Raw genomic sequence first — 27672 nt, forward strand, 5'->3', positions numbered from 1 at the left:
AGACATTTCCCCTTACTTTTTAGGAGGAAAAAAGTGAGTGTTATGGTGCAACAAATACGGTATGTTTTGGGTGCATCTATATTTTTGATGCAGAGAAAATATACCATTCTGGAAAAAAAGTACAAACTGATCTTGTGATGTTGTCAGCAAGTGTAAGGTAGGTCACAGATAGCCAAGCCAGAGAACGTTGGATCAGAATAAGGAAATGCTTTGTTCTATTAAAATAAATATTGCAGAATTTACAAAACATTCAAGAAATAAAACATTTTCTTACAACTGCATGAATAAGTCTGTGAGTGTCATTTATTTAAAAAGCGACCTTGTGCTTTGATATAACACACACAAGCCCTTTGATTTTCTGCCCACAGTGTCGCTAATATGCCACAGGGCCTTAACTTGTAATGGAAGAATAAACAATTTAGATTGCGATATTTATCCTTCTGTCAGATATATGATATCAAACGCATTTGTAAATTCACATTTCAAAATATATTGTGACATATTTTACTATAAAGATTTCCCTCTACCATTCATTGAAGGTAGTGATCTAGCAATGAAAATGTGCAAATCCTCTAAATTCTTATAGAGCAAAAGCACTTTCAATTTACAAGTTTCCAGTAAATGTCTCCATATATGTAGGCCAATGTATTTTACACAGACCTACTTTGTGATACATCTATTGTGCACCAGGTCTAGAGCGTCACCTTTTCCCTGAAAGCATTATCTAAAACTGCTCAACTCTTTCCAGATCCCTTCTAAAAAACTGTTACATCAAAGCTCAAAGATTCCTACATATGAAAAGAATTCTGCTTAATAAAGAACTTGGCTTCAAGCAGGATGAGCAGAATTAAAATGAAGTGAAACCATATAAAATATTTTGATATAGTTGGTGTATATCAAATCTTTACAAAGATTATCAGAAATTAGAAACAATGGATGGTACCCTTTGGAGCATAGCTATAAAACTGTGATGACAGAGAGAGAGAAACAGAGAACAAGCACATCCAAGCAATAAGATAATCTAAATATTCAGATCCACCGAAGTCGCCTGTCACTGGACAGAGCCCAGTATTCGTCACAATACAAAAGTAAATACAGAATCTGAATGTCCTGGCAAAGTTTACGCTTAACTCCCTGGGCCTACCGTTTCTCATATGCTTCATCTGATACAGAAATTCAGACTACAGGGCAGCAGGAAAATTCAAACAATGCATACTGCTCGCTGTTCTACTCAAGAGTGTTGAGAGAAAACAGGTGACAAGGATTAAGAACAAAATTACATTTGCATATATCCAGCTATGGAATGGAAAATTAACACCAGTGTAACATGATTTAATAGCGACAACATGGCCACAAAACGAAAAAAGCATAAAATTTAAAACCCGTCCTGTTGAGTAGCTAATATGGCAGATAAACGAAGGATGAAAACTATTCTGCAAAGCTCTTGGCAACGATGGGAAGACAAAAGCTAATGGAAGAAACAGACCTAAAAGCTAAATCAACTGGATGACAACAGGCTATCAAATGTTAACTGATCACAATCATTCTACCAAATCCTTCCAAATATACATGAAAGTCAAGTGAGAAAACCACAGATGGCGCATGAATGAATGAACAAAATACAACGAATAAAACCCTTTGAAATGAAAAGAGTTCACAGCCGGGCTCAGGAAGACCAGGCGCAGGAGTTGGGTGGGGCAGTTGAATATTGTATTCATGGTGTTAACTAAGAAATGGCTGCTCTAACCTTCTTTTCTATGCATGCTGTTGTTTAACCCAAAATCTAGCTTTCTCAAAAGGGGAAGCAGGGAGTTGTGGGTCATTTGCATATATTACAAAAATGTCTATTTTCCAGTTTAGAAGAAGAAGAAGAAGAGTTTGGATTTGATATCCCGCTTTATCACTACCCGAAGGAGTCTCAAAGCGGCTAACACTCTCCCTTCCCTTCCTCCCCCACAACAAACACTCTGTGAGGTGAGTGAGGCTGAGAGACTTCAGAGAAGTGTGACTAGCCCAAGGTCACCCAGCAGCTGCATGTGGAGCAGCGGAGACGCGAACCCTGTTCCCCAGATTATGAGACTACCGCTCTTAACCACTACACCACACTGGCTCTCTGTTTACTAACATTTAGGACATACCAAGGTTTCTAAAAAGCCATACTATAAGCCAGCTTTCCCCCAACCAGCCAAGCATGAGAACTTTTTAAATATCTATTCTGAATTTTGAGAATTGTTTAATGCTAGCATTGGTGTGTGTCCCCTACAGACAGAAATAGGGAAATCGTAATGTGTCGCTCAACCTCAGTTTGGTAGAACCAATGCAATATGATTTCTGTGCAACTTTTTAATAATTTCCTTGAATATGTTTGCTCTCTCACATTTTCATGGAGTTGGGATAAAGACATGAAGAAACCCATGCTGGTGTGCCAAGCCTTGGCCCACGTCTAGCAAGGTCCAGTGTAGGGCCTCTCCCAACACAGAAGTGGAATTCTCCAGGCGCCAATGATATAGCTGTGCCCAGGCTAAAGCCTTGTGCTTTGGCAGAGATCAGTGATACCCATGAACAATGCTAGCATGAGAATCCTGGACCTAGGGAGGTGGGGTAAGTTGGATATCATCCAGTAAAATAATCAAGTGATAAAATAATCTAATAAACCTAGATTATTTCTGGACTGGATCCGCAAGGGCTGGTATGGAATAATGACTTTGGTCCAAATATTCCTTAGTGCTCTCCTGTTTCCAATTAAAGTATGTGCTTTAATGCTGGGCTATGGACTGCACCCAGAAAACTTCCATTTAAACAATACTTGGGCAATACACCCCATACAATTAAAGCACGTGACTCTGCCCAGAGAATCCCGAGAAAGATCCTTTCACCTTCACAGAGTTACAATTCTCAGTACAGTGGTACCTTGGGTTACATACGCTTCACGTTACATACGCTTCAGGTTACACACTCTGCTAACCCAGAAATATTACCTCGGGTTAAGAACTTTGCTTCAGGATGAGAACAGAAATTGTGTTCTGGCAGTGTGGCGGCAGCAGGAGGCCCCATTAGCTAAAGTGGTGCTTCAGGTTAAGAACAGTTTCAGGTTAAGAACGGACCTCCGGAACGAATTAAGTACTTAACCCGAGGTACCACTGTATCCTTAACAAACCACAATTCCCAGGATACTTTGAGGGAAGACATGTGCTTTAAAAGTGTGTGTTGAATGCATTTAAAATATATGGTCTGTCCTTATATAAATCACAAGTCCCAAAATATACAATTTGGTTTGTTTCTGAAAGTCTTCCTGTTTCATTTACAAGAGTCCTTTCTCCCATGTTTTCGTTAGGGTCAGACTCACCTTGCCTCTCCTGTTTAGTAATAATAATTACACACAAACACACACATACCGTATATTGTCATTTAAACTTGTATTGCCTACAATACAAGCTTTCTGTTTTTACCAGACTAAGCCTGGAAGTCAATGCCACAAACAATATCAAGGTCAGATGTATAATCAGAGACTTCTATGCTTTCTTAAAAATGAGGGTGCTCTGATACAAAATTTATGAGAAGTAATCTCTTGAAGATTGCTATTAACACGCTCAATAATTTTCTTACTTTTTCGTCCAAGAGGCTTTATTATTTGTAGCCTGTCAGTATGACACATAAATTATGAGCCTTGTTCACCTATAATAGGATAAAATGAAACTTCAAAATTGACACTTATGAAGAAAAATGGGAAAGTCCTTAGCACCATGATACCAGCTAAAGTGTGAACAATTTGCCAAATGGTACAGGCAACCAAGTTCTCAAACTTTATAGGCAGAAAAAGCATAAACCAAAAATATGAGACCATCTAGGTCACAGAATCCAGTACAGAGTTAGACCTTTGATCTGATAATTATAATAATATCATGTAAGTAAGTTTGACAACATACGAAATATAATATTGAATTTGTGTTATGCCCAGAGAAGATATTCTGGGCAAAAAATCTGAACATTTTCTGATGCAAACTACTATATGCAGAGCAATTTGCACAGGAATTAATTTTTAAGAAAATCACTACTCAAAGTGAATTGCAGTGAGTTCAATAGGACTTACTCCCACGTAAATGAGCAGAGAATTGCAGCCTAGGTTTCCTGTACTTAAGACCTATTAATTTCAATAGGACCTAAGTGATGATTAACTTTTCACCAATGATTTCAGTGGTACCTCAGTTCAGCTAAGGGCTTATCCACACCTACTTTCCCCCTGCTCTTTCCAGGCATGGTGCACGCTTTAAAGCTTTGTATTCAAGCACCCCTTTTTTGCTCTGGAGCCTTCCCCATGAAAACCTCCTCTCTGAAGGTCAATCAGAGCAAACGTCAATCTGTGGAAAACCTGAACTGACATTTGCTCTGATTGAGCATTAAAAAGCAGGGTTTTCACTGGGAAAACTCACAGCAAAAGAAAAACAAAAAACTGTTCCAACACAGAGCTTTTAAGTGTGGACCTTTGCCTGGAAAGAGTGAGGCAAAAGGTAAGTGTAGATAAGCCCTAGCTTAGTCTGCATCTAATCCTATGCCATAAAAGGTGAGATATCAATAGTTAAAACAAACAATGGCTGTGTTCACACATAATGCTAAACCATTAATTTAATAAGCCAGTCTCATAATCAATGGCTTGAAGCTGACCTGTCAAAACTTATCAGTTTGTTTTAAACCAGGATTCCTGGTGTGGGCATAATGCTAAGCAGGATTCAGTAAACGCAAAAATAAGCTCTGGTGAAGCCCTCCTCATAGCTGCATGGAAGGAGGAGAACAAGGAAGTGTATGAACCCAACACTTCACTCTTGCCTCATTCTGGCTTGTTCTTACAGAACCAAACAGGAAAATGACAAAGGGTTGTATTCAACTAAGTCCTACCTAGAGTAGACACACTGAAATTAATTTAACCTAGGTTAGTCTTGAGAGGGACGAGGGTGGCGCTGTGGGTTAAACCACAGAGCCTAGGGCTTGCCGATCAGAAGGTCGGCGGTTCGAATCCCCGCAATGGGGTGAGCTCCCGTTGCTCGGTCCCTGCTCCTGCCAACCTAGCAGTTCGAAAGCACGTCAAAGTGCAAGTAGATAAATAGGTACCGCTCTGGCGGGAAGGTAAACGGCATTTCCGTGTGCTGCTCTGGTTCGCCCAAAGCGGCTTAGTCATGCTGGCCACATGACCTGGAAGCTGTACCAGCTTCGGCCAATAAAGCGAGATGAGCGCTGCAACCCCAGAGTCGGCCACGACTGGACCTAATGGTCAGGGGTCCCTTTACCTTTACTAGGTTAGTCTTGACTATTAACTTCAATGGGTCTACTCTGCATAAGACTAACATTGAATAGGTAAAGGTAAAGGTACCTCTGCCCGTACGGGCCAGTCTTGCCAGACTCTAGGGTTGTGCGCCCATCTCACTCAAGAGGCACTTCCGGGTCACGTGGCCAGCGTGACATCGCTGCTCTGGCGAGCCAGAGCCGCACACAGAAACGCCATTTACCTTCCCGCCAGTAAGCAGGAAGTTATCTACTTGCACCCGGGGGTGCTTTCGAACTGCTAGGTTGGCAGGTGCTGGGACCGAACGACGGGAGCGCACCCCGCCGCAGGGATTCGAACCGCCGACCTTTCTATAGGCAAGCCTTAGGCGCTGAGGCTTTTACCCACAGCGCCACCTGCGTCCCATAACATTGAATACCACCCTAATAATTTGTGTTTTTCAGAATAATGGGGGTTTGGTAAAATGGTGAGATGCTGATGAGAGACAATGCTAAATTAAGTGGTAACACTGAAGTGGCACAACTGGGAGAGCATGATTGGCAGGCAGGACCTAGAGATTCCTGCCTAAGAACTTTATAGCTCTAGTGTAGGTAGCACTGGGCTTGAATCAGGAATTATATATACAAGGCTCTCTATACCCTGAATCACCCAAGGCTGCTGGCTACATAAGGGAATGGCCAACAGTTCCAGTTGGCATATGCACATAAGCCTCTTGTTCTGGGGAGTCAGGTGACCATTATAGCACCACCAACTGACATAAATCCCCCAGACCTGCTGCCTTCCCTCAGTCTAGACCACTGTTCTTCAACCTTGGGTCTTCAGATGTTGCCGGACTGCAACCCCCTTCATCCCTGAGCATTGGCTAAGTGGTGGAAGTAACACCTGCGGCCCAAGGTTGAGCAATACTGGTAAACACTAGGTCATTAGGTCTTCCCTCCTTGCTGTTGTCAGACTACCGGCCTTCAAGCTTGCCTAGTCCCTCAGGCTTTAGCTGCCTTAAAGGTAAAGGGACCCCTGACCATTAGGTATAGTCATGGCCAACTCTGGGGTTGCGGCGCTCATCTTGCTTTATTGGCCGAGGGAGCTGGCGTACAGCTGTGGCCATGTGGCCAGCATAACTAAGCCACTTCTGGCGAACCAGAGCAGCGCACGGAAACACCGTTTATCTTCCCGCCAGAGCAGTACCTATTTATCTACTTGCACTTTGACGTGCTTTCGAACTGCTAGGTTGGCAGGAGCAGGGACCAAGGAACGGGAGCTCACCCCGTCATGGGGATTCGAACCGCTGACCTTCTGATCAGCAAGTCCTAGGCTCTGTGGTTTAACCCACAGCGCCACCCACGTCCCTTCTAACTGCCTTACAACCAGCAAATAAATATGCAGAGAAGCAAAGGTGCCGACTGCTAGGGTCCGAGGCAGTCTTGGCACCCTGAACATATTTTTTGAGGAAGCTGGGCCCCCTCAATTTTGAGAGGGCGTTCAGCTCTGCCCCCTGTCTCCTTGCAATGTCAGGGCCCCTCATTCCTCTGGAGAAGCTGGCGCTTCTGCAGACAAGCTAGCTACATCAGGCTCCTCTCCTCCTCAACGTCACCTGGCAGCAGCCATTCCATCAGAGTCGGGCATCAGGGCTACACCAATCCCCAAACATTTTGAATTCCAGCTAGTCATTATAGGAACTACCATGCAACTTTAAGAACTGCACCTCGGTTTTCTTGACTTCCTCCTCCTCCGTCTCCATTTTTGCTTTTATGTCGTGTCTTAAACTGTAAGCCTGCAGGCAGTCTGTCTTGTTTTTGTTGCCTTAGGTAAGCCACTCTGGGAGCCTTTTCGGCTGAGAAGTGAGGTAAAAAAAATTCTTCAAATAAACAATCGTAATAAATAAACCTGACTCGAGGGCCTGATGTGCAGGTACTGTCTGAAGGTTTCCAAGCCAATTTTCCATGAGTCTGACTCTGAAGGCTAGAAATTTCCTTTAAAATATAATTGAATCCTCATAATTGTGTGCCACTCAGCAGGTTCGGCATGAAATTCCAACATATGCAGACTTGCAGGAGAAAAACAGTTCTATTCATACTACAGGATTTTTTTTTTTTTTAAAGTCCACTAAATAGGAATGTGTAATGTAGAAATCAATTTAGGAAACCACATTTCTCTTCTCTGGGCTATATGCATCATGATACTTGATACAATCAGCCTACAAAAATGTTTGATCGGCACCATTCTTTGTCTCTGTCCAGATTTTAGAGGAGATGATTTTTAAAGCACTTTTGGGCAAGCTGCAGTTGGTTTTCTTTTTTCTTTTTATTAAAAAAACATCTTGTCCACATCAGGACAAGCTTTCTCACACAGAAATGCATACCATGTGGGCTACCTGCTGAGTTTTGGCAAGCTTGGCAGACTTAAGGACATAATGGGCTAGGCAGTTGTAGGGGGGGGGAACCTCCCTGGGAATATTTAAGTCAGGAAAGAAAAGGAGACTTTCCTCCAATGCTTCTTACTGTGAGCTGGCAAAAAGAAGATAAGGACAGGAAATTAGATGTTAAAACCAGTACATTGGTTCCCCCCCCCCAAAAAAAAGGAGACACGTTGCGATTTGCCAGCACAATATTTTTGAAATCTGGTATTTCAAATCACCACACAGAAGCTTAAATATACTTGTTCTTTTAGGTGGTTGATGGTTTAACATCTGATTTACACTTCTGTTTGAGATTAGAAAGCAGACTGCTTGATGCAAATGTATCCCTTTGTATCTGTGTTTGGAACTGGTGCTGAAGGTGCAGAGGGTACTTCCTATTTCTTTCTAACATCCCATTATTAGTGTCTAATGGGTGTGTAAGGGACGCGGGTGGCGCTGTGGGTAAAAGCCTCAGCGCCTAGGGCTTGCCGATCGAAAGGTTGGCGGTTCGAATCCCTGCGGCGGGGTGCGCTCCCGTCGTTCGGTTCCAGCGCCTGCCAACCTAGCAGTTCGAAAGCACCCCCGGGTGCAAGTAGATAAATAGGGACCGCTTACCAGTGGGAAGGTAAATAGCGTTTCCGTGTGCTGCGCTGGCTCGCCAGATGCAGCTTGTCACGCTGGCCACGTGACCTGGAAGTGTCTGCGGACAGCGCTGCCCCCCCCGGCCTCTTGAGTGAGATGGGCGCACAACCCTAGAGTCTGTCAAGACTGGCCCGTATGGGCAGGGGTACCTTTACCTTACTAATGGGTGTGTATTAGGCAAATTTCTTAACAACAGTTTAACCTTTTCTTTACTTTCCAGACCTGAACTTTATTAAAGAACTAAACAACCGTGATAAGAAACTGTGGATGGTCTGTATGTCCCAGTGCAAAGAAATGGATGATATATTATTTTTAATGAGTAGTTACTAAAACCACTGTATTGCTGGAAGCATTTCAGACAGCTCACTAAAAAAGAAGTAGTTATGTGACAAGGCTTGTTGGGAATGGAAAATAGGCTTTTGCTGCCTGTTGCTGTTTCTCACCCAGCTGGCACAACCAAAGTTTGAGTGTTGTTGCACTCCTTTTTAAAACAAGTATCCTTCCCAGAATTACAGGATAATTCCCAAACATAAGTGTGCCAGCAGTAATTCTGGCATTAGCAGGCATCGTGGGAAGGAAATGTAAAAGATCATACAAGGAAAATATTGTCAAAAATTGGTTTAGGGGGAAAATGTGTCACTAGCACTTAATGAGAACTAATACTAGAGATAGACTAAGAATAAATATTTTCCTCTCAGTAGAATGAGATTTACAAAACAATACAATAAAGGGTGTATCCAGTTGTGTTCCTTCATCTGATAGAAAGTTATTTGACCCAGAGGATTGAGGGACACACCTGCTCTGGAACAAAGTAGGAGGCTTCAGGAGAAAGGGGAATTTGCAAAAACCGCCTCCTCCTCATTTCAACTCACTCTGGATCAAAGATATTTCTGTCAGTGCAGGGAAACAGTTTGAGATAGTCCTTGGTGAATGTATGAGTTTTTCTGAGAATAAATAAAGTGAATTCATTCATTATTCCACCCAAAATTTTGCAAAACAGATACTCGTTTTATTATGAATATCCATCTCTCTGGTCATTTTAAACTCATCTTTAGAGATGTAGAAGCACCTGTCAGTTGGCCTTTGCTTTACAATTTCAATTTTTCTAGGGTTGCCATATTTCAAACAGTGAAAATCTGGACAGAAAAATCACTGAGCTTTCTTTTGGCACAGTTGTTGAGTTGCTTTTTTGGGGGGGGGGGATTGCTAATTTGTTGGGCTTTTAAAAAAAAGGTTTGCTCAAAGTTGTTTTTGAGCTATTTTTATGGGAAATTTGTTGACATAGGCTGCCATATGTATGGATTTCTCTGGATATTTAGCCAATTTCTGCCTGGACACTGCTGCTGAATGCAGTATTCTAGACGTGTCCACGAAATTCTGGACACATGGCAACTCTAATTATTTCAAGATGCACATTAATACAGTTTACCCAGTTTATACCAATGTAAACTGTTATTACAGCTTAACTATCCATGTTTAAGAAGTAAGCATTAGCTCCTGTAGATCATTCTTCAGTGTGATAAAGCCTTCTATCTTATACAACATGTAAACTTGGATGGCCCACTATTTGAATGAAGCACAAAAAAAGGCAGTTAATTGAAAGGCAACCATCCTTTCAAATGAGAATTTAAAAAAATCTCAGAATCTGACAGATATGCGAACTGCAAAATTCGACATGAACTTCAATCATATGCATGTTGGGTTAATAAGAATGGTGATAAAGATGATGATGGTGATGATACTGAACATTTGCATAGTGCTAGCAAGTACTCAAAGTGCATCACATACTTTTTTTGGTTGTAATCCTAACAACAATCCTATGAAGGAAGCAGCGGTGGAGCAAACCGATCGGGCGCCTGGGGCGAGCTGGGGCAGGACGCTCTGCGGGGGCCTCTGAGGAGTCTGCCTGCCTCCTCCCACTCAGCCGCCCTACAGCTGAGGGGGAGGCGGTGAGCGGACTGTTTGGGGCAGCACGGGATGCATGGCTTAGGCGCACTGCAGGCCCCTCAATGAGTGCCACCCGGCATTTTGTCAACCCCCTTAGTGGTGACATCCGGGGCGGACCACCCCCACCACACACCCCTTCCCCTGCCCCTGGAAGGAAGTCAATAGTGTTGCCACCCCTATTGCAAATGGGGAAACAGAAGTTCAGCGAGTTGGTTGCCTAAAGCTAATAGTATGATCATGGCAGGAGAGAGAACTGGGATCTTCCCGATTCGCTACTTAGGCCAGGGGTCAGCAACCTTTTTCAGCCGGGCCGGTCCACCGTGTGGTGGGCCAGACTGTATTTTGCGGTGGAAATGAATGCATTCCTGTGCCCCACAAATAACCCAGAGATGCATTTTAAATAAAAGCACACATTCTACTCATGTAAAAACACCAGGCAGGACCCACAAATAACCCAGAGATGCATTTTAAATAAAAGGACGCATTCTACTCATGTAAAAACACGCTGATTCCCGGACCACCCGTGGGCCGGATAGAGAAGGCGATTGGGCCTTAGGTTGCCTACCCCTGGTTCAGGCTCTACATTACATCAGGTTTGGGGGGGGGAACCAAAGTTCAATCAGGCTTATCTCTAAGTAATGAGAACAGGATTGTGCCCTTTTAATTTTACTTTAGGTAAAGGGACCCCTGACCGTTAGGTCCAGTTGCGGCGCTCATCTCGCTTTATTGGCCGAGGGAGCCGGCATACAGCTTCCGGGTCATGTGGCCAGCATGACTAAACCGCTTCTGGCGACCCAGAGCAGCGCACGGAAATGCCGTTTACCTTCCCGCCAGAGCGGTACCTATTTATCTACTTGCACTTGGACGTGCTTTCAAACTGCTAGGTTTGTGGGAGCAGGGACTGAGAAATGGGAGCTCACCCCGTCACGGGCATTCGAACCGCGACCTTCTGATCGGCAAGTCCTAGGCTCTGTGGTTTAACCCACAGCGCCACCCGCGTCCCAATTTTACTTTAGTTTGGTATAAAATATCCTCGGCATGGGAATACACTATAGTCTTGTTTGGGTGCTCATACAATTCCCAACTGCACAAAGATGGACTCTCTGGCCCCGGGCACATCAACATGGCCCCTACTGGCTCTGCCATCTACATACTGGGTGGAAGTACTGTTGTAAATAAAAATATATGCCCTTTTCCCTTATGGGGTATCCAAGAGCCCATATAGAGTCCTTACATAGGTTCCCTATTGGTAGGAGAAAATAACAGAGGCCAACCAGAGAATATTGAGAAGCAAAGCAGCTAGTAAGCTTGATCTTTATTGATCTGTTGCAACAGGGTACTCCCTCACACGCAGGAGAGGAGGAGGCCCAGAAAGATGGTGTGCAAGACCTTATAAAGACTTTTGAAATTCCCCCTGTAGATCAAGACCACCCCCAGAAACATTATGCATACATCACAGAAGGGGTGTAACCTAAGACCACCCCTCAGATACATCCCACCTACATCACAGAAATTTAAATGTTGTTCACAGAAATTTAAATGTTGTTTTTCTCCTGTCACAGTTTATCTCCTGTCTGGCAAGTTACTTGATTGGATTTCCCGGGGAGCTGGCCATTCTTTTGTAGTGGTAAAATACTTATTTCCTGGGCCAGGTCACAGGCTCACACCTTATTCAAACAGACATATCCTTGAGACAGGATTTGTGAGGAAAGAGACAATGGGGAGGCTTTTCCAGTTTAACCTTGCAGAGAAAGGATTTGGTCAGCTTAGGAATCAAAATGGTTCCAGGTTGGTCTTCCTGTGTTGATCTATGTATGTGCAGTTATGAACATTACCATATATCTAAGACCATAAAATTCCTATCACAGTACCAAATCAGGGAGCCTGCTCTACAAATGACAAAAGCATTTAGGATCAACCCCCCTAAATAATTATGAGTTATTCCAACATTTCATAGAGCACCTTTTAAAACTTAATTCTCATAATAAGAATACTCTCCTTCTTCATGGAATATTTTAAGGGGCTTTCACATTACTCCTTTCCATTGGTACGACTGTGGGCATAATCCAAATGGAAAGTTTTCTTCACAAGTCCCACTGAAGTAAAGGGGGTTCACACAGGAGACCTTACCAACAGATTACAGCCTATATTTGTATTTGAGGTCATGTTGTTACACCTACAATATTCTTAGCCTCTAGATGCCTCTAAAAAAACAAAACCAAAAACCCTTAGTATTGTGTTATTGTCAGGACCTATTTGAATGCTGTGTCTTTTTAATTAACTGGAAGCCATTTGAAAGTGCCACAAACTGTTCATGTGTGAACCTATTGAAGATAAGAGAGTTGCACTGAATTCAAAGTGCAGAAGCTTGCTAATGCTAACAAATTAGTTCTGCTTTCAAGATGGAACACTTCTCTCTTTAATGTGTCAACTTATTACAGAAGGACTCCAGTTACTGCTGGAGCAGTCATACTAAATCAGCCTTTCAAAATTAATATTCTTTTTTTTTTGCAATCAATTATGAATGTTTCAGCCTCAGATAGATGCTGAACAGACACCTCAGCACAATATTATCACCTCGTCCACAAATGAGCTCAACACAGAGACCTGATCTTTTTGCCAATATCACATCAAATTATTAACAGCAAATATTGAAGTGAAACGATTCCTAAGTACTACTTTGCTTAATTTTGTTTCAGGCTGCACTTAATCTTTATTCATCTTTAATGAGTATTTATTGTATGACCCTGACAGCTTGCTACTTCTGTGATAAATTATCTGACTCAAGTCTGATTAAAAATGCAACCCTGAATGCTAATTATCTGAACAGACCTGCTTAATAATAGCATTTCTTGTCAATTATGGAGCCATAGAATGGGTGCCAGTTGCAACACGCATCAACAGCCCCTTCTTAGAGGCAGATTTCCCATAATGCTTTATCATCTGCCACACATAAATCCAGGATTCTGTACCTGTGGTGACCTCCTTATTAGTGAACTGACAAAATGATGAAGCAAGCCAGCAACAGAACTTCAGCCACAAGACAATAATGGACTGCAGTTGCAATCACTGGGAGCTCAACAACCCAGAGTCAGTGGTAGTTCCTTTAATCTCTAGTCTCTACTGGACCTCTTGGTTTGAGTAACAAAGTCCATATCCCACCTGTATTTAATAAGCTGTAAAACAACCTCTGAATATAGGACACAGAGATAGAATAGCACTGTTTTCTTGGTAGAAATATATATATACATTTACGATTGCAGTGGCAATGTTTACAGGCTTGCTGCAGCTATCTGAATAGAATTTAAGCGTAAGTATTACTACCCCTGCCAACGCATCATTCAGCTTAATGATAGTAGTTTTCATGTACATAAAACCAGCAACTATTAAGCTTTGTCCTACCAAACAAAGAGTAGGTAACAATTAAATAGAGGTGGGTGTTTGTAGACGCCATGCTCATGCATGTGAGAGTGTGCATCAATGACACTTTTTTTTGAACCAGCAAGTTGGAAGGAAGCAAAGGCCACATAAGAACGTCATCACACAGCCCTCACTGGAGAACCTTATTACAGTCCTGGATTTGAAGCCAGGGGGGAGTAGATCGAGAAGGGGGTGATGTGTTGGCAGTAGCAAAGGAAGGCAGGGTCAGGGGGGCATGGGACGCCAGTGCTATTCAGAAGCCATGACATCGACAGACACTAAATATACAGTAAAACCACAAGGACAGATAAAATAGAAGGGAGTCACATATGGATTGTGTAAATTAGATATCCAAGTCCGCTTTACAATTAACTGCTAATTAATCCGATTTCTTTGCCCTAATCTTCCTAGCTGTCAGAGAAGAACTATCATAGAGAACAACTCTATTAAGTTGTAAAATTGTGGGTACCACTCAGCAGCCACTTCACCCTCTCCGCCCTAGTTAGGTTGGTTTCCTGCTCATATAAAGGAGTTAATATGGCTGTTCTCACCTCTGACCTATGGAGTGAAAGCCAAGGGATGGGGCTGTAATCATTGACTAAGATCCTACACCTACTGATTGAATAAATGGAGGAGAGCAAGAGAAGAGGGATTTATCTCAAAACAATAGAACTGATTTAGAACTGCCGTCTCTCTTTCAGATATATAGCACACTTTTCACCATGAGACTACCGGTAACAGACAGAGATATTTGGCTCAAATACGACAGCTCCATAAAATAAAGGTGAGAAGTGTTTCAAACTCTAGGTAAGTCTGGAAAGCTGACATTTCAGGATGGCGTTGTTTCTTCTTTTAAAATAAATGAGCCTAATGTAATGGCCTGATCTTTGTGCCAGTAGTATGTCACATTAGTGTGGCAAATACTGAATTCAAATGTTTCACAAGTTTAACATGGCCTAATTTTGCATTCAGGTTGCACTTAAACCTTATCATTTCCCCTTGAACATCCATTCTCTCTCTTTCAAGTAAATTATTTGCCTGTTCCACAGACTTCTAGCGGTCAAGTGGGCATATATGAGGTGAGGCAACCTGGCAGGTAACCTGGTCCCAAGTTGTTAAGGGCTTCATATCATATATTTGGAGCTGGTTGACTGACCAAACTCAAAAAGTGTGCTTAGTGTGTGTGTGTGTCCCTGGATTTGGGTGAGAAAATGCTGGACAGTATGCAGTCCCATCCAGGGTAGGTAATTGACCAAGTTCTCATACATGTGAATTACTCCATCTTGCCATGATTCAAGCTCAACTTATTTTTCGTTATCCATCTTTCCACTGCATAGTTTACCTTCTAGCTAGCCTGCATTCCTAATCGGCACAAGCTCTACACACATCTCAAAGTGATGTAATGACCAGTGTAGATACCAGGAGGTATGGGAGACTATTGGAGATAAGAAAAGTACAAGCCACTTTTGTGGGTAAGCACCAGGCACTCTACTCCAGTTATTGGTACTGCTGGTCAGACATTCATGACTCAGCCCCTGGCCCCTGGCCTTGCACGATCAAAGTCAGGGTACAGTGTTATGAGACAGATATTCATTCATTCATTCATTCATTCATTCATTCATTCATTCATTCATTCAGTGTCAGACTTCAAGGAATCCAATCCCCCTCCCTCACAGCTGGAAGCCAGAAATGGGAAAAATAAGATATTCTTACCAATGTATATATTCACAGAGATTCACAGAGAGAGACATAGGGGCAGCCGATCGGATAATGGCGTTGTTCCAACTGAGCTCCTCCCCCCTCGCTTCCTAGCAACAACACTTCCCCTTACGGTGGCTGCCAGGGGCTAATTGTCTCTAAGTCCTTTGCTCTTCTACTTTCAAAGCACACCAGGTTCTAGGAGAAGGGGGGGGGTCGGGAATGCTTTCCAGTGATAACGTGTCAGCTGGCTGCTCTGTCTCTGTCTCCCGCCTCTCTTCTCCCAACACCTCCCAACTCTTCTGCTCACCTGTCTCTGAGCTGTGACCCTCAAACCACTGCTGTAAATCAATACTGCCTTCAGTTAAGTTGTGGATGGAACAGTTTAAGTTGTGGATGCTCTAGCCAGAACGGTCAACTCTGAATTGGTTCTGTTCAGTGATTTCGCTCGGTGTTTCAGCTCCGCTCAGAGGGTGGCCGCATCTGCGTGTGCTCCATCCATCCCACCTTTGTCGCCACTGTTAAGTTGTGGGTGAACATATGAGACGACACAGCGATTCTTCAAACAGCTCTTGTTTATCCACAGGCCAGAACTGAACTGAACTGAAGGGTTCAGCCAGCCTGCTTATATAGAGCTCCACTAGAACGCAACAGTAACCATTTTCTGTAACTATCCAATCACTGAACGTCACTTTCAATCCCTTATTTGCATATGTGGACCTGAACTATCTACAGTATCCCCCTGCTGGCCCAGGGTGAGAACTTCAGTACGTAACACCTTCCTCTTCTCTTGAAGGTTCAGGGGGAGGGGGGGGGGTCTCCAGCATTCCTCCTCAGTCCAATCCCCCTCAGTCCATTCCCTGACATCCAGCTTTTAAACCATCCTTCATCCAACCAGGGTCCTAGAGCAGTTTACAAAATGCAGTTCATAAGATACCACCTAAACCACAAAGTAAACAAAGTAAAAAACAGCAAAACAACCCTCAATATTGAAGGTAAAAATAACCACACACTAAACATTCAACTCCTTATATGGGAAATATGAATATTGTCTTATTAACCTTACACAAAATGCGGACAACAGGGACATCACCACAGAGGAACCAGGAGAAAGAGGGAGAAGATGGGAAGAGCATCTGACTAGTAGCAGTTTCACCAACACCTAATGGGTGTCTGTGAAGTAACTGTAACATTACGAGAGAAGTTTAAATGTAAAGATGCTGTTCAAGTATGAAATATGTCTTGGTTTGTAAATGGTTAAACAAATAAGAAGAAAAAGATTGGCAGTTTACCCCCAGCTGAATCCAGGAAGGTACAGGGCAGAGGGATTATTTTAGTTGGCAGTTTTCCAAGAAATAACTGCGCTGGTACAGTTACTAAAGAGAGGGCTATTATCTTGTCAGGTTTCCCATTACAACAGTTGTCTGTAGAACTCAGCTTTTATATGAATCAGTAGAATCCCAAAGGTCAAGCAGTGATAGGTCCTTTAGCGGACATTCCTTTTTAAGCTCATTGGTCCTTAGTTAGGGTCCAATGGGATGTCTAATTTTCAGGGGAGGGAAACACCTTGTGATTGGTTAGAGAGTTCTGGCTGAAGAGAATAAAAGGGCAGGGACAGCATTTGGGGGGAGATGGTCGTAGAGGGACTGAGAACGAGATGCAGAAAAGGGTGTAGATAAGAGCTGAAGAAGCAGTCACAAGCCAGAGAAGGGGTGAGCGATCCTTATGACAGCAGGCAGCTGTTCAAGAAGAAGCCAGGACATTAAGAGCTGAAATGACTAGAGGGTAAAGCTGAGAAGGTTTGCAGGGAGAAAAAAAAAAAAAAGACTCCAGCAGCAGTCCTCAAGGGGAGCCAAGATCAGATTGTCAGTTCGTGATTATTTTCTTAGAAAAACAACAATGTTTTGGGTACAGACCTCAGTGAAGCCTGTAAATTAACCGGGGTGAACACTTCAGGATTATTCAAGTTCTGCATACAGTAAGTTAACTGTGGGAGGAGGGCTTAAGAACAACTGGCTATTGGTTTAGATAAGGCAAGTGTATTACTTTATTGTAAAGTAACAGTATCATCTTAAAACAAATATCGCACATGGCATTATTTTGCATTTTACCAATCTTAAAACAAATACCACACATGGCGTTATTTTGCATTTCACTGCAAAAACTCCTGTTATATTATTAAGCTTTAATAAATTAACATGCATTCCTTTTACTTTTAAATATAAGTCTCCTGATCTGTTTGTTCCATGACTAAACCCAGTCACTGTATGTATTGGTAAAAGTGGAATGGGGAGAAAATTATTTGTAACTAAATGCCAGCACTGCAGCAGTGATATATAAAAGGGATAAGAAAAGGAGGAATTCTGAAATAACAAAGATGCATGTGGCATATACATATAATTTTTAAAAGGTGGGGTTGTGCATCTAGAGATGATATAAAAAAGAAAAAGCAAGAGCCACCACAATATGGGGCAGAGCAGTGGAATGGTAAAATCTAGAGTCTCCATGAAGTGGTGGAGTTAGTTGTAATGGTTGTGAGGGGTTACTTGTGCGTAAATGGCCTTAGATGTAGTTAGCTTGCTTGCCCAACCATGCTTAGGGTCAGAGCTCGCCCTCCGTGACCTGTTAGTCACTTGCAGAATCCGTCAGTGGGCGTTTCTTGAACCTCTTCCAGCATAAAAGCTGTTTGACCCCGAGTCTCCTCCTATGTTCCCTGCGTGGAACGCGTCTGCGCAAGTAAGGGGAAGGCTGGGGCGTGCCAGCGCTCTCTCCACTAGTTTCGGGTGAAGGGTCTTGGAGCCCTGTCTCCAATTCCTCCATCTCCCTCTCTTCTCTATTGGTGTTACCCTGAATTCCTTCCCCCATGCTGGTCCCCTCTCCGGCATCGCTCGGGAGCCCTGCCTCCGCTTCTCGCTCTGATGTCAGTTCCCTGACATCAGTGAAGTGGACTCACAGCACCCAAGACATGTTGACCATGGTTCATGTTTATTTCCATGTTTTTCTTGGCTCTCCACAATCAACCAAGCAGACCTTCACAAGTGGGGAGAGTACTGTTGCACTTAGAAGCTTGCAAGCTTCTCATAGGCATCTGGTTGATCACTGAGATCAGGCCTTTGGCGTGATCCAGTTGGACTCTTCTTATGTTCCCTCAGGGAATAAAAACAGCATCTGGTTGACCACTGAGAACAGGCCTTTGGCGTGATCCAGTTGGACTCTTCTTATGTTCCCTCAGGGAATAAAAACAGCAATGAAACCGGCAAAGACAAACCCAAAATGCAGCTATTGGAAAAGCTGCTTGCTTTCCTGTCTGTTTATGCACAGGGGTTCTGCATGGGCGGAAGAGTTGGCAGCTCCATATATTCATTACGGATGCCAGCAAACTTCTCCCAAACTGGGCTTGAAAAAACCCCTCAAAAGAGAGGCAAGCTTTACAAATTCTCAGATTCTTAATCTGAGCCGGAGAAGAACTCCTTCACATACATACACCTGTTGTTGCATCCCAACAAACCCTCTTCAACAGTCCCCAATGTTAAAATAGCATTCATTTACTGGCTAGCAGGGGTGGGAACACAAAGGAAGAAGGCTGCCCCAGTGTGGTGGATGTGTAATCTCCCCAGGGGTTATTCTGCCACTATAGTAGTACTTCAGAAAACCACATCAAACCTTTCCTCCTGGCACGCTACATAATAGCACACCAGGGCAGTGGAAATAAGAGGGAGGGGGACACATCCATCCCCATCATCATCATCATCATCATCATCATCATCATATATTATTTTTACCCCACCCATCTGGCTGAATTTCCCCAGATACTATTTTTCAGGCTTCCTCAACCTCGGCCCTCCAGATGTTTTGAGACTACAATTCCCATCATTCCTGACCACTGGTCCTGCTAGCTAGGGATCATGGGAGTTGTAGGGCAAAAATATTTTTGCTGTAACTCGCATCTCCACTGCTAGCCAGTTAAGCAAAAGAATAGCGACAGTGTTTTAGGGAATTTGGGGTTATTTGCTGACCCTCAGATTTGTTGGGAACAGATCTAAGATTTTTAAAAAAACAGAAACAAGCACATATAGCCATTCTTCCATTTAAGCTCAACTGAAACCTGATTTTCATGTCCTCCTGCATATCAACCTGATGATTTTGGGTGGTATTCAATCAAGTTTTACTTAAAGTAGACACACTGAAATTAATGCACCTAACTCAGTCATCTCCAATCATTTAAATGGGTCTTCTCTGAGTAAAACTTAGCTGGATGCCACCCTTTGCTTTGAAAAGATGATACTGAGAAAATTTGATCCTTTATTGCAATAATTTACTAGGCAGTTATTTTAAAAATACTGTAAAATTCTTTCATTTCTTTCCAAGCTACAAGTTAATGCAACAAGCTCTTGTAGGTCCAAAACAGTAAAATCTGAATAAGCAGTTTTAAAAGTCCCAACAGACTTGTAACACAGTAAGAGCGATGAATTCCAACCGCTTGAGACACAAACGGAAAAGATTTTGGAACTGAGAATTACATAGCATGGCTCTTCTTTAGTCATGGTGTGCAAAGTTGCCTTTATCCTAAGCAATTAATTACAAGTAATACCCATAGCCATATATTCAAAGTCAAATAGATTTGGAGAGTAATCGCCAAATACTGTCAATGCTTATGTAACTGTCCAAATTGTCATTAATGAGACTTTCAGGAACATTGAGAGCCAGTGTGGTGTAATGGTTAAGAGCGGGAGACTCGTAATCTGGGGAACCGGGTTCGCTTCCCCGCTCCTCCACATGCAGCTGCTGGGTGCAGACCTTGGGCTAGTCACACTTCTCTGAAGTCTCTCAGCCCCACCCACCTCACAGAGTGTTTGTTGTGGGGGAGGAAGGGAAAGGAGAATGTTAGCCGCTTTGAGACTCCTTCGGATAGTGATAAAGCGGGATATCAAATCCAAACTCTTCTTCTTCTCTTCTTCATTGTGACACTAATAATTTCTGACTGTATTGTTCAAACAATCGGATTTCCCCTCATATATACTAATTGCAAATACAGCGCACAGTTGTTGTCACAAGCCCCACTGAGGGTTAAGCATAGGCAAATGTGCAACAGACTGCAGCCGTTGTACAGTGACCCCAGTCTAGAGGTCTGTATTTTCTCCACTAGAAGCATAAAGCTTGCTTGACAATTTATGGGAGACTGTCATAGGCGCCGACTCCATGGGGTTTGAGGGGGCCCGAGCCCCCTCAAAAATTCGTTTGGGGGGGCTCCGCCCCCCCAATAATCTCCGGCGCCCCTCCAGCAGAGCGCCATCGCCGCCCCTCCCCCAGCCCAAAATGCACAGGGAGGGGCGGGCTGCATGCCTCCTGCCCTCCCTCCCGAGCAAAAGCTCCACCCAATTTCCTTTGGATCTGATTAATAGGCGCAGCACGCTCTCCCCTATTCGCTCACGAGGAGGCGGCGCCACTTTATTTGCATATTCATGAGCTTATTTATTATTCATGAGCTTTCCCGGGCCCCCCCAATATTTTTTATAAGTCCGCGTCCCTGGAGACTGTAGTTAGATAATAATAATACCTTTATTGTCAATGTACAACCTGTGTACAATGAAATTAACCGAGCCTCCCCCCCCCAAACACTCAATCTCATTGCACTCTGTGTGCTTGTCGCACAACACACCAACCCCGAAAGTCAGTTGCACTATATTATTTTCCGTTCAGCAGCCTAACAGCTGTGGGCCTCAACTGTAGTTTAAAAAAACACACCTAAAAAAAATATAGTAATTTTCTTTATAAAAAAAGCTGTGTCTATTCTTATGGGAAGCCAGAGAACATCTCTGAATTTCTATCACAATACAGTGGTACCTCTGGTTAAGAACTTAATTCATTCCGGAGGTCTGTTCTTAACCTGAAACTGTTCTTAACCTGAGGTACCACTTTAGCTAATGGGGCCTCCCGCTGCTGTGCCGCCGCCGCACGATTTCTGTTCTCATCTTGAAGCAAAGTTCTTAACCCAAGGTACTATTTCTGGGTTAGCGGAGTCTGTAACCTGAAGCGTCTGTAACCCGAGGTACCACTGTACTGAGTCAGACCCAAAGACTACCCAAGCTGTCCAGAGTTTCAGACAGGGGTCTTTCCCAGCTATACCTTGAGATAGGGAGGCTGAACAATAAATCTTTTGCATGTAAAGCCTTTGTTCTACCATTAAGCTGCTGATTTTCTCCCTGAATTCATTTGCAAGGAGCCTAAAAGTGAACAGATGTACAAGTATAGGGTCAAGGGCATCAGAACACACATCTGTGTGTGCATAGGGTCTTTTCAAATGGAACCTTTGAATGTGCAAAGAGTGGGGGTCAGCAGGAGGAACCCAAATGAGTTTTACATTTCCATTAGTATCCAAACATTGGGGGGCGGGGGGAGAGAGACCACCGTAACCCTTCCTGCAAACCCATGTTTGATAGAAACTGAGCATCAACCCATCAGTTTGGTGAATAATATTCTGAGACTGTGCAGCTTGTACTGGTAGCATAATCTATAAGTGTAAGCAACCATGATCTCTTCCAAACTATGTCAGATGTCAGCACAAGATGGCCTCTCATCTCCTGTCATAACTTTAATCTTCCAGAAGCCTGCTGTCCATTTGCCACTAACACAAACAGCGGATGGGTCTACAATACCTTCCAAGACAGAATGAACCACCAGTAACTGAGGATTTCCTTCATTTTGGCTGGAGCTATTGGTATCAAGTATCAATATGCATTGAATGGGACGCGGGTGGCGCTGTGGGTAAAAGCCTCAGTGCCTAGGACTTGCCGATCGCATGGTTGGCGGTTTGAATCCCCGTGGCGGGGTGCGCTCCTGTCGTTCGGTCCCAGCGCCTGCCAACCTAGCAGTTCGAAAGCACCACCGGGTGCAAGTAGATAAATAGGGACCGCTTACCAGCGGGAAGGTAAACGGCGTTCCGTGTGCTGTGCTGGCTCGCCAGATGCAGCTTGTCACGCTGGCCACGTGACCCGGAAGTGTCTGCGGACAGTGCTGGCCCCCGGCCTATAGAGTGAGATGAGCGCACAACCCCAGAGTCTGTCAAGACTGGCCCGTATGGGCAGGGGTACCTTTACCTTTATCAATATGCATTATGTTTCTGGAGTGATGGGTTTTGCAATATGGAGAAGACTATTTAAAGGAAGAGTAAATATCACATTTCCTTAACATTTAACATCATTTGGTAATCATTACTGCTGCTCAGAACCTACACCAAGCGTGTAGATCCTCTCTGCTTTGCCAGTCATGTGAAACATTAGCAAAGCATCATGAATACTCACATTTGCCACCCAAAGTGTAACAAAGATTTGTTGGCAATGCAACTTTCACCCCACGTACCACACCAGGGCTTTCCCAACTAGAAGACCACACATTCAAGAAGTAAATTATATAAAGCCAAAACCATCTGGACTAAAGTATCACAGTCAATGAGACTTTAAACCCACAAATCCCACAAAAATTGTAAACACACACACACGGAGAATGGATAACAATTTAAGGGGTCCACTAACACCCCTTCCATACTGGTAAAAATGAAGGAGTGCAATACATGAAAAATGGAGAAAGGCCACAAATGCACTCTGATATTTACTCAGATTATTATTTTTGAAGTTTATACGGCCTAATTTTAGTCCCATTTATATGTACCATATGCTCAGGACTATAAATACCCTTTCCCCTGATACACAGCAAGTTCATGGAACCAACAAATCCAAACATTTTATTACCTGTGTGCCAAAGACAATCAGTTCCATTCATACTGCAGAGCTTTTAATCATAAGTTTACATTTTAAACAGAATTGGGCGGACGTCTAACAATGTACATGTTCGGTATAGGCAACAGGCTTTTGGTTATTTAAACCTTACCCTGGTTATCTAAAACAGCTGAGTTTGCAAAAGGCCAGACATGAAACTGGAAATCATTTCCACTGCAAAGTTTTCTGTTATTGATGGGGAAATCAAAAAAGCAGCACTTGAAAAGGCATTTTGCACTTTTGTATCTACTGAAATCCAGGGCTATGGGTATATACAGATGTTAGTTAAAGCGAGCATGCTTTAATGTCATTTACTCATGTAAGAGTGCAGTCCTATGGCCACTAGGAGGGCAGCCCCAGGGGACATGGGATAGATGGGATATCTCTATCCGATATCCAGTCTCTGAGAGGGAGACCCTATATTGTACCCCCATTTTCCGCTGCTGCTAAAGCCACTGATGGGCTGGATCAGCCAATGTTAGATATCAATGTTAGCGTCAATATTGGTGGGCCAAAAAGAAAGATTTAGGGGAGGGGACAGAATGGGGAAAGTCCAGGGAGCAGTTTGCTTCCAAGAATTAAACACCATTCCAATGCTTCAAAGTGCCCCTAAAGCAGGGAGAAGTTTAATCACTCTCAGGAGTGTGTCTAAATCTCTCCCATTATATCACATTGCATGGGAAAACATGCAAAAATGGGGGGGGGGGGGGAGGTTAAACTAGGAAATGGGTGCAGGAATGCAAAAGTGTTCGTCTGCCCTCCTTTCCACCTTGCTGGCTCAAGCCTGTGAGGGTGCTGTGTATGGGAGCGGAACTGCCTTCAATCCCTCCGTCTATTTAGGATTGCAGTCCAAATAAAGCTTCAGTAGGCTTATACTGTAATGTGAAAATACAACGCAGATGGCTTGGAATCATTACAGTCAGCCAATTACATGTGTCTCTCACCTTTCTTCCATCATGGAACTCAAGGCTGTGTACAGAAGACTCCCAGACTGTCTCCCTTCAAGATACTGACTAAATCCAGACCTGCTTAGTTTTAAGCAAGGTTGCTGCATTATGTGGCTTTATACCTCAGGGCCACATATTAAACACATGTTTACACATTAGACAACATTTACGTATTGAATGAGTATCACACAAAAGACTAAAAAGTGTGTGTGTTTTTAATGTCACATGCAAAATGATCAGTCCTCAGAATGACACTGTACTTTCTCAAGGAGAAATTATGGATCAATCCCATACAGGCATAAAGGTAAAGGTAAAGGGACCCCTGACCATTAGGTCCAGTCATGGACAACTCTGGGGTTGCCGAGCTCATCTCACTTTATTGGCTGAGGGAGCCGGCGTACAGCTTTCGGGTCATGTGGCCGGCATGACTAAACCGCTTCTGGCGAACCAGAGCAGCGCATGGAAACGCTGTTTACCTTCCCGCCGGAGCGGTACCTATTTATCTACTTGCACTTTGACTTGCTTTCGAGCTGCTAGGACAAACTCATTTCTCAAGTATGGATCCTTATGCAGCCAAAACAGCACTATACCTGCACGAAAAGGAGGTATCAGTAGGCTTAGGGAACCCTGAAGTTTGCAAGAAGTACCAAAGAAAAGAAACACCACCATTTGGGTGGGAACTAAGGGGACAAACCCCCCAAAATAGACCAATGAGGACTGAGCATGTTCAGTTGCCACACAATGCTGACTGACTGTTGTGGGCGGAGCTAAAAAGGGGCATGGCTGGTTGGCTCCATGAACAGGAGAACCCCACGCTACATTTTGTTGTAGGTCATACTTGTTAAGACTAGTTCTCATTGAGATGGTAAGCCTGTGTTTTGACTCTCCCACTTCTGAGTTCATGCAGGGACTCCCTACCACCACCACCCAAAAATCCCCATAGAAACTTAGTTGTCAGTTCTAGCCTAGTCTTCTCCTTGACATGCTAGCTTTCTATGTTCATGGATTTTTAAATATTTTCAAATGGGTGAGTATGCTATAATGCAAACCATCACCTGCAATCTCAGGTCATAATGCTCAGACGCAGTTTGCCATCTCAGAAAAAGAACTAAATCTTAGGTTTAGAACACATTTGGTATGCTTTCCATCTTAAAAGTATATTCATAGCTTTTCATTTTATAGAGATAAAAATTAATCTTTGCATCTTATGAAGTCGAACGTATTAACATTTTGAATGAATTATCTGGTTCTTGCAACTTGCCTCCCCTTCAAAAAAATATCCCAACAGTATTATTCCTTTTACAAAAACAACCACAAGCCATTCATTCCCTTGTTCATAAATAAATTCATTTCTGTGCACATTGTTTGAATTACCATCTGAAGTTTGTCTTGTTCTTTCTCTAAACCAAGTCTGAGGGAAGGGTGTAAATATATGACTACAAGAATAAAAACACATGATTCCAGTTGGTCACTGCCAACATATAAAAAAATAAGATCAGACAAAAAAAATAATATTATCTGCCAAGTGACGTGTTACTTTGAACCAGCTGTTTCTGTGCTTTGTCACAAATATTCAATCCAGCAGCTACTGGAAGCCCTTCCCTGAACTGTAAGCAATAACAGTGCATTAAGTAAAGAGATCACAAGATACCATTCTTTCTTTGAGAAAAGTGGGAACATATTGGATTTTATAGCAGGAAAGATGGCAAGATGAAAACTACTAACAATATGCAATGAACCAAACATTTAAAAACTGGAATTCCCAATTACAAAGTACTCTTGTCAATATAGACATATGACAGGAAACCTAATTTAGAATGCAATTGTATGCATGTTTAGCCAGAAGGAAGTCTCACTGAAGCTGAATGTGACTTGCTCCAAGATAAAGTGTATATATGATTGCATCCTTAGGGCCCTTCAAAAGAAATCAAGTAGCAATGCATGTTCATAGAATCATAGAATCATAGAGTTGGAATAGACCACAAGGGCCATTGAGTCCAACCCCCTGCCAAGCAGGAAACACCATCAGAGCACTCCTGACATATGGTTGTCAAGCCTCTGCTTAAAGACCTCCAAAGAAGGAGACTCCACCACACTCCTTGATGTTCATGGAAATCAAGTAGCAATGCATGTTCATGGAATTGCATGCAGTGGGCAATAATGTATAGAACAGGCGACATTTCTTGCAAGCATAGTCACTGGAAAAGTGACATCGCAGCAGAAGAAACTGTTGCCAAGTCTGTGATTGCCGGAATCTATACACTACATTTTCCCAAAGATGGTTGGCACTGCTCAGAAAGCATCTTGTGCTGGGCAGGAATTAGTCACTGGACACAAACTATACTGGCTGGTGCTGATGGGAGCTGAAATTCAGCAACATCAGCAGAGCCGTTGCTTAACCACTCCTGCTTCATGCTTTGTTTGTAGGTTTCCTGGTGGCATCTGACTATCCACAGTTGCAAAGCAAGATTCTCGACTACATTGACGCTCGGTCTGATTTAGCGGGACTCTTTGTTCCTATGATGCAACTGTTTCGGGAATCTCTTGGATGGTGGTGGTTGGGAACATATTGGTTCTTTTAATGTATCTTTTGCTTAAAAATGATATAAAAACAAACACCACCACCCTATTTAGTTCAAAGTTTGGACGAGCTTCAAGTATAACACTTTGAGAAGTTGAGCAGCCGTAAAACCATTAGTAGTATTTTTACAGTTCATCTCAAGCTCACCAAAATTTCTGCAATGGGTACAAATGCTTCTGAAAATATTTCTAAACTGCGCTTATTTAAGTAGAAGTAACATCAACAGTTCTCTAAGTGGGAACTACGTCCATCAAATAGCCATTCCAGAAATGAGCAGGGAATGCCTAAAGATCACTGTTAATATCTACTAGTTTAACTCTATAATAGTGAATGTTTCCAGAAGTGTGCAATATTGTCTGCATTACCTTGTGATTGCATTAGAAATTCACTGCAACAGATCCATAGCCTTTAATTGATTAGATGCTGTAGAAAACCACTCTTTATTCAAAGCCACATAGGCTCATATTTATATATAAAAGCAGCTTACCTATTAATGTAACTGAGAGCAACATAAGTTGGCTGTTGTAGTTCTTGCTTCTCCAATACACGCGGGTCTGTATCTGTAACAAAATATATATGATTAAGAGGGTTTGATTTTATTAGTTCACATCATAATTGGATTAAATCGCAAAAATGGAAAACAAATAGGACATGATATAGAAACAGAGAAAATAGCCATCTGATAATGTACACATACCCAAGTAAATAAACTTAAAACAAGAGTTAAGGAAACAAACTGGTTCTTTATTGAGGTGCAATCGCATCTGTTGAGAATTGCCTTCCATGGATGACATGAAAGAATGCCATTTAGTATATAATGTTTTTTTGGCCAGCTAAATGTTGTGCAAGATTATGGGCACCATAAAGTGTTGTGAATTAATTGTGTAAGGCATGTGAAACAAATGGATAGGCCACCAATGGTGGAATTGCTCCTGAAATACTCTTTATTGCAACCTAGTGTACAGCTGGCTCTTAAAACACGTTATAAT

The 27672-nt window shown here is 42.8% G+C and overlaps 1 protein-coding gene across 1 annotated transcript in view; it reads right to left on the reverse strand.

Annotated features, from left to right (window-relative positions):
* The window catches only part of JAZF1 (JAZF zinc finger 1), a 126298-nt gene that overhangs the window by 30142 nt on the left and 68484 nt on the right, over nucleotides 1-27672 (reverse strand). The window contains exon 2 of the mRNA XM_028751476.2: nucleotides 27171-27243. Coding sequence (XP_028607309.1) covers nucleotides 27171-27243 — 73 coding nt within the window. The remainder of the gene's footprint in view (nucleotides 1-27170; nucleotides 27244-27672) is intronic.

The sequence above is a fragment of the Podarcis muralis genome, chromosome 12 (genome assembly GCF_964188315.1).
Source record: "Podarcis muralis chromosome 12, rPodMur119.hap1.1, whole genome shotgun sequence".
Classification (NCBI taxonomy): domain Eukaryota; kingdom Metazoa; phylum Chordata; class Lepidosauria; order Squamata; family Lacertidae; genus Podarcis; species Podarcis muralis.